Raw genomic sequence first — 14,535 nt, forward strand, 5'->3', positions numbered from 1 at the left:
CAGTGCTCAAGGCCAGGTTGGACACAGGGGCTTGGAGCAAGCTGCTCTAGTGGAAGGTGTCCCTGCCCGTGGCAGGGGTTGGAACAGGATGAGCTTTAAGGTCCCTTCCAACACAAACCAGTCTGGGATTCTATGACACAATTTTATTTGTAATAAAAATCCAGAAGGCAGAAGAATGAAGGTGCAAGCGATATCAGGAGAATGGCACGGGGTGTTAAGTTTCCTTTCTTTGACTCGCCTCTGCCCACCTGTGACAACAAAAAACTTAACAGGTCACGTTCTAGACCCAATAAGAATACTGGGTTCACAATATAAAGAAATGGAAACTTTACCTACAACTTTCCCCCATAAATCCTGCTGACTAATTTTAAGGAAGATGCTCCATATTGAGTAGTTCTGTAACAAAAGCTGCAAACTGTGTATTTATTAGTAATAAATACTGCTTGACTCGAGGGAGAAAAAACAGTCTCACTATTGGATCAGGCTGATCTTGGTGTGTACCAAACTTCTTAAGTATGACGTTCTCTTTATGCACCTATTGGGTGTGTGTTGCTGTGTACATGGAGCAAAGTTTCTCCTGTATCTCTAGGAATCTCCTTATACCCAGGTAGTTGAGTAGCAGTTGTGTTTTGGTGACCTATGCACCACCAAAGAAGCCTGTAGAGCTGCAAAAAGATGGGTTCCTACATGTTTCTCTTCAAGCCTGGCAGCAGACTGACTTGCTCGCTAGACACTTCAAAAACATACATGTTGAGTCAAGTCCATGAGCATGAGTCCATTTTTCTTTTAATAGCTTTCCTTGGTTTAATGCATCTGGTGCCGTGATGTGACAGTGCCCCCAGTTGTTTGGCACTTTGCTTTCCAGGGGCGCTTGTGGTTGAGTAAAACTAAGAATTAAATTTTCTCCTTAAAAAGTAATTAATTTTTAAAGTAAAATAATTATAGAAAATAAAAGTTAATTAATTTTTCTCTCACTGAAGTGAAGGAAAAGATTTTTGGAGTCAAGAAGCCTACAGCCACAAGCTCAAGAAAACTTCAGAACTTATGTTAATGTTTTCTTGTTTAAGCCACTTGAGACCTTGCTGGAGTTATTAGTAGCAGCAAAATAACGTAGCTGATGATACACACCCGGATGGGGTCAGATTTAGAACTATTCTTTTGCCATCTTTATAAATAGAATCAGAGAACCCCAGACTGGTTTGTGTTGGAAGGGTCCTTAATGTTCATCTCGTTCCAACACCCTTCCATGGGCAGGGACACCTTCTACTAGACCAGGTTACTCCAAGTACCAGTGGTCCTGGCCTTGAACACTACCAGGGATGGGGCATATAATAATATATAATAGCAACAATTCAAATAATAATAATAGTAATAATTCAAATAATAATAATAATTATTATTAGAGACATTAGCCCAGAAACATAGAGATCTAGCAAGCCCATTTTAGAATCAAAGAATAGTTAGGGTTGGAAAGGACCTTAAGGTCATCCAGTTCCAATCCCCCTGCCAACACCTCACACTAAACCATGCCACCTGAGGCTTCATCCAATTTGTTCCATTTTGTAGGGGCTTTAATTCTTGTGCTAGCTCAAAGGCCACAGAATATATAAAAGCACATCCTATGAATCATACCATTCTATGATTCTGTGATACAGTGTTAACTGCTTGGTTAGTGCCAAGAGTCTGGGAGCATGGCTTGTCTGTATCTTTCTTGGTGGTTTATCACTGAACCAATCTTACGGCCCTGTTTGAATTTCAGAGGTTCCCTTGACTGTCAGTGAGTTATACTGATGGTATGTCTGTTTATTTTGAACTAATACATAATACACAACATGTTTTCTCACTGTCCTTCTCCAGTGATACAACTTTTTGTCATAGTTGCATTTCATCCAACCATCATCCATTCAATTCTCAAAGATGATGACTCTGGAAGACTGTTTTGATCCTCTTGTGTTACAAACATCTATGACTTTGCCATCAGTACATTCCCTTACAAGTCAACCCATGGTATTAATGTAAAGGTTTGAACTTTAAGGTGGCTGTAGAAGTACCTTACCATTACATTCGCATCTCTGTGATCTCTGCTTGCCCAGCCTTGGTCCCTTTCTCTTTTAGGGCAGTTCACTGCTGCATGTGCTTTCTGCAATACTGCCTGTTTTCCTGGGTGCCATTCAATTGGAAGATCTGGGAAAACGTTGATAGATGTGACCTGATCATATTCGTTTCATTTACAAAACAGCCTGTGTTGTGCGGTGCTGCTTTGAGGTGGTCTTTTTAAGGTTGGATCTGCCCAATTTCCATTGGAATATCCACACTGTATTTTAAACTTTTTTTTTTTGTTGTTTAGCTCTACATCCTTATTCCTCCATAGTTTATTCTACTAAAGGTCTTGCACACTGTGGGAAGATAAGTGGCTCCAGAGTTCATACTGTGCTTGTTGTTCAGCACTTAAGATTATTACCAGCTCAGTGCTGCTGTTAACTGAAATACTCACTTCAGGGTTTGGGTTTTTTGTCTAATATCGCCTAATTTTAGCTTATCCTGTCCTCGCTGCAGTCATCCTGTATCTTATCTCATTCTTTGCTTTCCTCTCTCCCAAGAAAATGGTTTTTAGCTCAGGCAATCCTTTATAAGGCTTTAAAGCCTGATTTAGTTCAGCCTAGTATGTGGCTTCACACTATTTGATATCTAGGGCATAATTGTCTCTTCTGATCAGTCTTTTTTCCAGACTCTTGTAGATTGCTTATTTCTAACTTTTTTCTGCTTTATCTAGTTAGAGGTAAGGATCTTCTGCCTTTCTTCACCTTGCTTATGGTGCTGTCTCCGTAAGTATTATGATGCTTTTTCTTAGGTTGACACCTTTCTTTGGGAGAAGTACTAAGCTTCTCTGCCTTCCACTCCCTCAGCAGCTTGCATCTCAGGAAATCACTTAGTTTATCAATTTTTTGTCATTCTGAACACAAATTCCAGACTTGCTGTTGTTACTTCCCATTTAGTTTTTATGGAAACAGCTGGTGATTTCAGGTTCATTTTTTACAGCTTGTTCTTTGCTGCCATTTGCTTCGCTTCTTACCAGCAACATCTCTGTGTTTCAAGACTCTCTGGTCTTTTTGTCCAAGCATTTGACTTGATATGAAAGAATATTCCAGCAGTTTCTGACTGTGCCTACTGTGAGGGCTGGATCCTTTCTACTACCCAGAAGAGTATTTAGTGGTATTTTCTTTCTTTTTGCTGTTCTGTTCTCTGCTTGCCCTTTATTTCCAACTGTATGCTTGTTCATGATCATCCTTATGCTCAACAAAAGATAGCAGCATGTCATAATTGTATAGGTGATGCTAATGCCTAAAGAAAGGAGCACACTTTGGTTGTTGGAAGGCTTTTTTGGACTGGGGGAGATTTGGTTTTGAGTGAGATATGTGGACCTCTGAACCTCAGCTCTGGGTAGGGGTGCTGAATACTTCTGAGGGGAGAGTATCAGTTGCAAACTGAGGTTGTCTCCATTGGCTAGCAAGGTAATGCTTGCACTTCACCGAACAAATGATGCAATGTGAAGCTCTTCAATGGTGATTTCAAAATGCCAAACTTGGTGCTCCAGTGCTCAAACCACAAGCCTCATCAATGACCACAGTCCTTTCTGGTCATTGAAAGTGAGCTCGTCAGGGCGCAGCTAGACCTGTGCTTGGTGTTGGCAAGCAAGCACCCTCCCTGCACTTCCAGCTGAGTGCTCTGTCTCCCTCCTACACTCAGGATGCCATGGCTCAGCCCCAGAACCTCACTCTCCTTGCAACTGTGCAGGAGAGGGCACAGTGCTTCCAATGGGTTCCTTCACCAAGGCGAGATCTGTCTCAGGCAAGAGAGTCTGTCAGGATGGGCCCTGAACTGAGCCCTAAAAGAATCCCAGAATCCCAGACTGGTTTGGGTTGAAGGGACCTTAAAGTTCATCCAGTTCCAATCTGCACCACGGGCAGGGACCCCTTCCACCAGAGCAGCTTGCTCCAAGCCCCTGTGTCCAACCTGCCCTTGAACACTGCCAGGGATGGGGCAGCCACAGCTTCTCTGGGCACCCTGTGCCAGCGCCTCAGCACCCTCACAGGGAAGAGCTTCTGCCTAAGAGCTCATCTCAAGTCTCCCCTCTGGCAGGTTCAAGCCATTCCCCTTGGCCTGTCCCTACATCCCTTGTCCCAAGCCCCTCTCCAGGTTTCCTGCAGCCCCTTTAGGCACTGGAGCTGCTCTCAGGTCTCCCCTTCAGGAGCCTTCTCTTCTCCAGGCTGCCCCAGCCCAGCTCTCTCAGCCTGGCTCCAGAGCAGAGCTGCTCCAGCCCTCGCAGCATCTCCATGGCCTCCTCTGGACTTGCTCAAACAAGTATGAAGGAAATAATCTTCAACCTTCCTGTGTGACTTTTAAGTGTCCGGAGCTCTCATGTTAAATACACACCAGTAGTTTTAAGTACAATTCGGTGTTAACGGCCTAGTTCCTGCCCTGGTTTGGGCCAGGGCCAGGGTTAGGATAACTCACTGGGACGAGAGAGCTCTTCGTGCTGGTGAGAGCCCGTGCGCTGGGCCAGGTTCCAGCGCTCGGGAGGCTCCGCGCGAGAGCGGGGCCACCGCCGGTACAACACCCCCCCCTGCGGGCTGCTCCTGGCCAGGGCTGAGAGGGAAAGGGAGCTGGGACGGGAGCTGGGACGCTGGCGGCAGCAGCGCTGGGTGTAACGGGAAAGCGGTGTGCTGGGAAACGTGAATTACTCGTGCCCGGCACCTCTGGCATTTCTGTTGCGAGCTGAGGTGCTAACATCCCCCAGTGGTGCTGGTGGTTACACGGATGCTTTAGCCGGGTATTCATCCACTTCCTTCCAGTGTGCAAATCCGAGCTCAGGTGGTTTATCGGTATTGATTCATCTACTTTGTGCTTCTTTTTCTCTTACGAGGGGCACGCTGTTTGGGTGAAGAACTTGCCGGTGCAATAAGCAATTATTAGGGGTTTGTTCAAGCTTGTGCCTTCACCTGTGTATAAAGCCTCGGTGCGCAGCGGTGCGCGATGAGGTATTTAGCAGTTAACTCGAAAGTAAAGTGAATAATCATGACAATGAGTATTTTCAGCTGCAACCGCCTCCCGCTGTTCCCAACCGCCGCTCGCACAAAAGACCCTCGGAGCCCACCGTTTCCCACCGCCGGGTTCTAGCAGAGGGTGGCTTCTCTTTCCTTCCCGTTTCTATTCCTATCCTCATCCCCGGGCTCAGCCGCACTCTCCATCCTCCGGTTAACGCCGTTCTCCTCGTTCACTCCCCATTCCCGCTGGAAGCAGGGCAGGAGCTGGGAGCCGGCACTGCCTGCCACGGCGCTGTGCTCCAGCTGCCGCCGGTGGGAGACTCCGGTGTGCGCAGCTGGGCTTGATTAGGAATTAACACACACACACACACGCACACACCCCAGCCCCTGCAGAAGCCTTTTAACCCGCGGGAGGGTTGGGTCGCGCCCCTCACCGTAGTGGGGCGGCGGGGCCGGCTTAGCGCGGGCGCGGCCAGTTCTGGGCTTGGTGAGGGGGGGCTCGCTGCCTCCCGCCTCCCGCCCGCTCCCTGCGCCGCCCGCCGCCACTTCGGCGGCTCCTCCGAGCAGCGCCGCGGCTCCGCGCCGCCGATGCGGGCGATGTTCGCGGGCAGGCAGAGGCAGCGCAGCAGCGTGGGGGGCAGCTGAACTCCGGGGAAGGATGACCAGCGCCGCTGCGATCCTCTTCCTCCTGCAGCTCTTGCCCAAGGCGCACGGACAGGTTTTCGCAGGTGAGTGCCGCCGCGCTGACTGACCGGCTCCCCGGGTGCATCCCCCGCGGCGGGGCGTGCGGCCCCGGGGACGGCAGCGGTCCCTTTCCCCGGGCTTGCGGGGAGCCCCGGGGCAGGCAGGGCGGCACGAGAACGGCTCGGGAAGGCGGCGGGGGAAGGACCGGTCGCCCTGGGAGTCGGTCCCCGGAGCCCGGGGGTTTCTGTTGCTGACCCTACAGGGCTGCGGGCAGCGGCGGGTGGGGGGCCCGGTCCGCGGGATATTGATGCGATTGGAGGTGGAAGCAGCGCCTTTGTGCTTGGATTGACCACCGCTGAGCCCTCTCTGTGGTGAAGAGGCTTTCCGAGGCAGTCAGCTCCCGGGGATGGGCAGCTCGGAGGAGCCGCTGCCTCTCTTCCTCCAGCCAGGCGAAGGGGCTCGGGGCTGTTTTCACAAGTTTAGCGGCAGCTTTTTCTCCCCTTGTATCTCGCAGCTCAATAACTTTCTCGGTGGGCTCAGCTACTTGGACCGGCCCCTTCCTAGTTGGCACTTTCCCTGTCACTCTGCTGAGGAATACTCTTCTCTCCTGGCATGTGGACAGTAATAGTAGCCAGCTATTTTCACTCTCCTGCGAGTTTCTTTAGGCATAGGTTGAATTACTTGAAGATAACAGGTGCTTATAGAGCTCTTTTTCTCCTTTTGTGCTATTTTGTACCAAAGATATGCGTTGTCTTGTTTTTCACTTGGCTTTTGTAATACGCCATTAATTTTCTCACTGCAGCTTTTTCTTTACGTGAAAAAAATTAGTTGTAACTTTCTTCTCTCCTGACTTCATGTATTAAGCTTTTCAAAGTTATTTTTTTCTTTTTTTTTTCCATTTTTTATTTAAATCATTTTTTTTCCACCTATATCTATGACAAGTAAAAATTCCCTGTCCAGCATTGCCAGGAATAAATCTCAGTGCTTGTGGCTCGGGCACGTTGGAGGTTGGAAACTAAGTTTAGATGGTCTCAAACAGCAAAAGATTTTTCTTAATTAAGACTGAGACAGCTCAAATGACTTCGTCTTGCTTCTTTAAGACAGAAATAGTGCCGAGGGTCGTAGATGCAGGGCAGCCGGAGCTCGTGTAACCCCTATTGGGTCCAGCCTGGCTCTAAAGCCAACGGGCGTGCGAAGGGCTCCGGGAGGCTCAGCTCAGTGAAGTAGCTGCTGTCATCAATCCTGCCCGGTGCGACACCCCCTTGGTATCTTGTCTACATTGCTAGGCAACTGCACAGATCCCCAGATTTATTAGAAAGGCTGGGAAATCTAACCTAGTTCGATAGCTGCTTCGTTGAGTAAGCAATATGCGGAGCTATGTTTTTTCTCTCTTCCAGATGTATGTTCATGTTCTTGACATTTGCCATACCAGTTGATATTAGATATTTGCCTTTTGGTGACTCATTTACCCAGATGCTTAGAAAGAAGAGTGTCCTGTGAAAATATCAAACTTTAAGGGAGTAAACCCCACTTTCCATCGTTACTGCCCTCAGATGCAGTATGAGCCGTTTGAGCTAAACACATGCACATTGAAGGATTGGCCAGATGTTGTCATTATTTATATATAGCCATGAAATATTCTGTTTGAATCATCTATTCAGTGGGAATAGTGACCGCGAGGTTTCCTAGTTCTTACTGCCTCCTACCCCCTATTTGAGTCCACTGCTTACCATTCAGAGAGGAGCTCATTTGAAAAAATGTTTTCTGAGCTGCTTTTATTGGCTATAAAAGAAAGTTTGCTCCTCTTAGACTGTATTGAGTGGCTTGAAGTGTCGTGGTCTGGTCTCTGTCCATAGAGCTGATATTTTTATGGTAAAAAGCAAAGTTTTTCAGATGCGCGCTGTCTGTAACATTTCACTGAAGTTTGGAGACTCGCTACGGCCACCTGTGCCTTTTCGCATCTTCCATGGGGTGGTGCTGTCTCCATAACTATTAGGATGCAAATAGCTCCCGTCCGATTCTTTTTCAAAGCTTAACGCGTTTATTCAGCAGCCTTTTGTTAAACATCCCAAAAAATCGCTGTGCGAGAAGTTGGCTGAGTTTTCGTATTTATTTTCTTACATGGTAGTGAGCTAAGAAGTAGGAAAGACACAAGTCAAGGCAACGTGGTATTCTATTCTGACCCAGCTTGCACAGCTGATGCTGATGCTTCTTCATATTATCCACGGCATATAAAATTAGGAATACTACACAGTGACAGCAGAACGCCGATGGCTTTGTTCAGGAATACCTGGTTTCACACTGAGGGAGCTGGTTAAAGGTTATTTCCTTGTGATTTCTGTACTGCTCGATTTCCAACTCTCCTCCCCAGCAATTACTTTCCGTTGCCTGCAGTCGCTGTATTTATTTGTAACTGGAGATATGCTTTTGAGGTTCTACACTTTTTGTTAGCTTTAGGGTCAGCTACTAATCTAATTCCTCCACTATCCCATAGAAGAGACAGAAATAACACCAGTTAGCTCTAGCAATTGCCAGTTCTATCAAGGTTTCACAAACTAAGGAACTTTGCTTATGGGGAAGTTTTTTCCTTAAAGCACATGTGCATTTTTTCTCCCCCCCTCCAGATCTGTGGGATATTCTTGCAGTTGCTGTCTGGTTTGTGTGTGTTTTTAGCACAACAGAGTGGAGAATAGAGAGATTAAAGTCATGCGCAGCTGTGAGAAAGCATTCGGGGGGAAAGTAGGACAGTGGGTTTACATTGGGTCTGTTCACCTGAACACTAGCTTACTTTGACACTTGGTTTTCTTCTGATACCAGTGTTTGCTTTATTTCCCCCTTGTATTGCTCCTAGTTTTACTGTGGATGCTCCTGGGTGTTTAGATAGACATGTAGCTGGCTGCTTTCAAGTAGAGCTGCCACATCTTAAAGTTGCGGCAAACCACTAGCTTGTTACACACGGTTTGTCTAGGGAAGAAAGAAGATGAAAGGGGAGCAGGCGGGGAGGGAATTTTTGGGGGAAGGTGAATTAATTTCCTTGGAGTTCATTTACTCGCAGATTTTGCCGTCAGTAAATTGGCAATGAAAAACGGGATCTCCCTCAGCAAGCTACTCTGTGTGGCAACTGTTAACAATGCAGCCATTTAACTCAATAATCACTTTTCACTCCCTCTGGGGAGCTGTTAGCGCTACAATCCCACTTTATTTTTCACTCCTGGCTGCTTGATTTGTTTTCTAGCACATAAACAATTAATATTAAAAAGGTGATATTGTGAAAGTGCCTGTTTCCACGGTGGCAAGGAAAGGTCACTGTGTGTATAAAGGCATTTGTAACTCTTTGAGTGATATTCTCTTCTCGCTGCATTTCAGAGCCCTGTTTTTTACCATCCACCCTTCTGAAAGTCTCTCACCACAGCTTTCCCTGTTTAATTGTCCTATTTTAGTCTGTTACGCCCTCTGTGCAGGCCCATATGCTCTGGCTTTCATTTATATTATGGGAATGATTTGGGACACTTATTGCAGAATATGATAGTATTTCTTTTTAGAAGGCACCATCATCTGTTACCATGGAAACCCAAATAGTGGCAAAGATGTAGGTCTGAGGCTTTGAACCTCAAAAGATATGGACATGGGTTGGTTCTTATAGGAACAATTACTTTTGTACATAAAATCCAGTTAAGTGGGGAGCAGAAAGGGAAATAAATCGATCTGTTGAGCACTGTGCTGACAATCCTCCTTTTGAATAACATTCAGCATAGAAGGATCAGTGTCTCTGATTCTCTCTCTGTATGTGTATGGCTTTTTTTAAAGCTCGTTATTTATCATAATAGTTGTTTTATGCCTGTGGTAATTTTCATTATAATTTTATAAATGAGGTAAAAGTGTATTGGCAGGTTTTATTCTTTGCTTGAATGGAAAGTGCTGCATGCAGAATGCAGAGGTGTGCAACGTTAGCACTGGAGCTTAAATATTTTGGCACTGAGTAAATTTGTGACTGATTTAATATAGCCCTAATTAAAAAAAAAAAAGAAAAAGGCAGAAGTCATCCAAAACCCACCTGCCAATATCTGCTTGAGGTATATATGGGTTTGCTCACTGATCTGAGCAATAAGAGTGATGATACTTATCTGGTTTGCCATAGAAATACTGAAGCCTAGTTAACATTCATAAAAACTCTTATGATGTTTGGGTGATGAGCAGCAGGAGTGTGTGTGAGTATTGCTATATAAAGCCTATGTCCTTTAGAGACTTCTTAATTTTGTATGGAAACTGCTTCAGTCTATTTCCTCAGTGTCTGGTAACGCATAGATAAAACATGTAATGAAGCTTCTAAAACGTGCTTGGAGGTATGCTCATAGATGAGGCTTTTCTGGCAGATATTCTAAACAGCAGCAGCGTCTAGAGGTCACCTGCTGTTGTAAACTGAGCCAAGCTGTAGCCCAGATTTCCTGCTGCAGTGCAAGAAACCTGTGTTTCCCATTGCCCCAGTAGCACAAATCATGGCTTGTGAGTTGACATTTATTGACTCTGTGGTGTCATTCTTAGAAAAGAATATGCTGGACTTCTTATGATATTTCTTGAACTTTTCATGGAGTGGTATTGGCTTACTTAAGCCAAAGTCACTTTTTTTTACTGGTACCACTCATGTTTCCTAGTTCTCTAAGGAAACATAAGGGCACGTAGGGATAGGACAAGGGGAATGGCTTTAATCTGCCGGGGGGGGGGGGGGCGCTGGCGATTGAGATGAGCTTTTAAGCAGAAGCTCTTCCCTGTGAGGGTGCTGAGGTGCTGGCACAGGGTGCCCAGAGAAGCTGTGGCTGCCCCATCCCTGGCAGTGTTCAAGGGCAGGTTGGACACAGGGGCTTGGAGCAAGCTGCTCTAGTGGAAGGGGTCCGTGCCCGTGGCAGGGGTTGGAACTGGATGAGCTTTAAGATCTCTTCCAACACAAACCAGGCTGGGATTTTTAGGTTTCTAATTTTCCTTCTGATGGTGTTCTCCTGCTGTGCTGGTTAGCACTACCTGGGTATTTCATTTGGATGACATTCTCCTTTTTTTTTTTTTTTTTTTGTGGGAAATCCTTACCCATTTCTTGACCTATCACCTTCCTAGTCTTGTATTGCCTTTTACTTTTGAATGCCACTTGCCTCCCACCACTCTGCTCCTTCCAGGCAGACTCAGAGGACAGAGCAACTCTAAGTATGCCAGAGCAGCCACACAAAGAAGGTGACTGCTATTGATGGCATCGATAAGAACTTGTTTCAAACTGGCCCTGTCTGTACGCTCGTAATTGCAAAACAAGCATTTGCTTCTAGTGTTCATTATTGCACGCTCTAAAGATCATATATCTTCATGGTAGAGGAGGCAATTACTATGTCTTAATCAGACTATATATCATTTAATCAGACACACTTGTTTTTTAATATCCAAAAAATACATCCCATCTATCTTAGCACTGTTCAGAGATGTCGGATGCTTTGCATGCTGGATGGTAGGGCACTGACTGTCCCAGAAGAAAATGCTACAAAGTCAGTTAAAGAAAACAAGGACCTTTGAAGAAAGAAGACTCCAACTATTACTTAGTGCCACAGTTAAAGCTGATGTAATTCTGGGGAGTGCAATATCCACCTGTGAGCAGAGCTGGTAAACAGGGCAAGAAACCCCAGGAAGAGTGAACCTACGTAGTGCTTGGTCTCCTCTGGCTTTCTTCTTTTAACTAGTGCTTGTAAATCAATCCAAGGCCAGTAGCTTGGTTTCTTCCTTTCTCCTGAGAGATCTCTCTGTGACCGTGGGCTTGGAAATTCAAGCCAATTTGGCGAGTTCTGCTGTGTTTGTGGCGCAGCTCATGGAGTTAAGAATGATTGAGCTGCTTATGAATTTTGGGAGGATGGGACCTGGCTCTTGTGCCTTAGTGTTTTTGAGCTCATCCTGCAGAAGGGCTGTGGGGTTTGACAGCTGCTGCTAATGGGTGGGCACAGATCAGTGCTGCAGCCTGAGCAACCTGTAGTTATGCAAACCTCTATACAGCTGTGCTGCTTCCTTCGTAGTGGCAATGCTCAAAGTAACCCATATCTCATGTTTTGTTAGCTGAAACATCTTCAGAGCCAATCTAACAGAGGAAGTGGATTTTTACCACATTTCTTTTTATCACGTACAATTCTTGTCAGTCTTAGCTTCATTCCTGGGTAATGACTCTGTTAAATCACTGGGAAGCAGCTCTTGGCTGCTAATTCAACTGTGCATTGAGCAGAAGAGGGCTGCTTCAATACTTCTCTGTGATGTTGTAAAGAACAACAACATAAAGAGTGTTACAACTTAATCCATGGTTTATCTATTTTTTAATGTGAGAGGGTCAATCCTTCTCTCTTTGTATTTGAAGAAAACATCATTATGTCCTGCTTAAGCAGAAGTAGGGCTTTGTCCTGTACTGGGGATGATCTAGAAATGTGCTTTTGACTTCAGTACTGCTGAATTTGTTGCTGTTACTGAAAAGACCTTAATCTGTGTGTCTGTGTGAGCCTTCATTCCCTTAGTATCAGCTCAAAACTCAGCCCCTCAATAACGGAGGCAGGGGAGGCCAAAATAAGCAAAGACAACTTTTGTGTGAAGTGTGCTTTCAGGTTCTTTATTTAATGAGAAAGCACAGGGATGAGAGTGGTCTTGGTGCTATATTCTGTTTATTTGAAAAGATGCTGAAGCTGGTAAAACTATGCCTTGACAGAAAGCATATGACACGGCTGTGCCCAGCTGGTAGAAGCAGGGCATGAAGGGGAAGCAGGGGTGTGAGGAGGGAGTTAAAGCAATTTAGCTGCTCTATAGGTGGGTCTTCCTTCCTTTAGAAACTTACTGGAATTGCAGCAATACTTGCTGGATAAGCAGAAGAGCACTTCTGTCAGCAAGATGGGAAGCTGCTGCACTTGATGGTTCATTTCTCCAGAACAGGGATTTTCTGTCAATGCACACCCATTTATGTGCTAGCAGCATTTCTAGGTGTGAATTCAGTGCTTTAATAGAAACAGTTGTTGATGAAAGTGCCAGTGTAATGCCTTTCTTCCACAGTCAGTTGTTTCTTGGCAAGATATTTCACGTTTTGATACTTTTTCAGAGGTGTGTGACTGTAAGAAGTGTGTTTTAAACAAAACCCCAACCAAGCAAAACCCCCAAACCAACCCAGCCCTCCCCACAACAAACCAAGCAGTTCCACACTTGGCTGCACTGGTTGGTGTCTCTCTCTTTTCAGTTCCTAAGAAGTGAAAAGCACAGATACAAACATTCACAAGCTATTTCTAGTGTTTTCCACGCAGCTCCATCTCTTTGCAAGAGGTGTGTGTACCTGCATTTCTGTTCTAGCAGGGGACCTGCTTTCTCCAGCCTTTAGGTTGGGTGTGTATGTAAGCTTACATTCACTCTCATTCTGGACTTGATGGGCAATTGTCCGCCTGTAACTATATCAAGTCATCTTTCCTAGTGAGCATCTTTAATAGAAAGTCCTTTTTTTCCTCTTTATTGTTTATTAAACCCGAAGTGATTGCTTTATTGTATAGTAACTTTGAAATATCTGAGGAGCCAACTGTGTTAAGTGCTTCAGAGGCACAAATGACTCATTTTTGTACCCTGAAGATCATTTTTATCTTGCAGTTGTACGAGAGAGAAATAGCAGAAGAAAGGGGAGCAGCATCACAGCCAAGCAGCAAGGGTGGCAGCTGACAAGATGTTGGCATGTTTGGGTGGGGGGTTAGTTACAGGGAAGGGGATGGGAGGGCGGTATGATGAGATTATAGCAGTAGGAAGAGGAAGGGAGCAAGTAAGAAAAGAAATATGAAAGGTAAGAGGAGCCTGACAGGCTAGAAAGAGTGAGGAAGCTGACATGAAATAAAGCTCAGAAATTGGCTGCTGTTCCTGATGCTTGCAGGCTGGGAGGATGGCTGGCACTGCCATCAGATTGTCGTCTCCCTTCTTGCAAGTTAACTGTCAACCAAAGTTATTGCTGCAGAGCTCAGGACTGCAGATTTTGGTCCTTAGGCTGAAATGCTGGCTGCCGAGTTGAGGTGTTACTGTCAACCCTTAATTTTACGATGTTTTCTCAAACTGGTTGATCACATCTCTTCACAAGCCAAACTGATACGGATATTTTGCTTTTACTAGCAGCCCATTCAAGGTTTGCTTAGAGAAGTACAAGATTCATATCTGTTGTTACTGTAGCTCAAATGGTACATCAGAGATCTGTTCCTGTGTTCACACTACAGTTGCACATTGTTTATTTTGGTAATGAAAAAGAACAAGAGTGAGAAAAGAGAAGACTTTGGTGCATTTGCCCTCTGAAAAACAAGATCATCATCCCCGTCTGTACCAGAGTAGCTCAACATTTCTTCCCTGTGAGGGTGCTGAGGCGCTGGCACAGGGTGCCCAGAGAAGCTGCGGCTGCCCCATCCCTGGCAGTGTTCAAGGGCAGGTTGGACACAGGGGCTTGGAGCAAGCTGCTCTAGTGGAAGGTGTCCCTGCCCATGGCAGGGCTTGGAACTGGAGGAGCTTTAAGGTGGCTTCCAACAGAAACCATCCTATAATTAGGATAGCAACTATGTCTGGGTACCTTGGTGTATCGCTGGGGTTGGTGCAGAACCTATGCCAGCAGCCCAGATGTGATGGGCAGTAGCCAAACTCAAATGTCTGGAAGTTGTTGCTTTCATCAGCAACCTAATGCCAATTCCTCATCTTTGCTCCTTCCCTTCAAAAAATTGTATTTTCAACTTCAGTGTAAGTCTGCTGCAGGCCTTTTGTTGCATTGCTGGATCTGGCTAAACAAGATGTCATC

The 14,535-nt window shown here is 45.7% G+C and overlaps 1 protein-coding gene across 11 annotated transcripts in view; it reads left to right on the plus strand.

The window, feature by feature from the left end:
* Positions 1-5,461: 5,461 nt before the first annotated feature.
* The window catches only part of PTPRT (protein tyrosine phosphatase receptor type T), a 469,312-nt gene continuing 460,238 nt past the window's right edge, over positions 5,462-14,535 (plus strand). For 4 of the 11 annotated variants that reach the window (XM_061441420.1, XM_061441418.1, XM_061441419.1 and 1 more), the window contains exon 1: positions 5,463-5,773. In XM_061441420.1, coding sequence (XP_061297404.1) covers positions 5,704-5,773 — 70 coding nt within the window. In that variant the 5' untranslated portion in view covers positions 5,463-5,703. Of the gene's footprint in view, positions 5,774-14,535 lie in introns of all 11 variants that reach the window. The other 7 variants (XM_061441416.1, XM_061441421.1, XM_061441417.1 and 4 more) reach the window with 3 other exon arrangements.

This window comes from Pezoporus flaviventris, unplaced genomic scaffold (assembly GCF_033815535.1).
Source record: "Pezoporus flaviventris isolate CSIRO_AGI_PZ_B2104156 unplaced genomic scaffold, CSIRO_AGI_Pfla_v1 ptg000213l, whole genome shotgun sequence".
Lineage (NCBI taxonomy): Eukaryota > Metazoa > Chordata > Aves > Psittaciformes > Psittacidae > Pezoporus > Pezoporus flaviventris.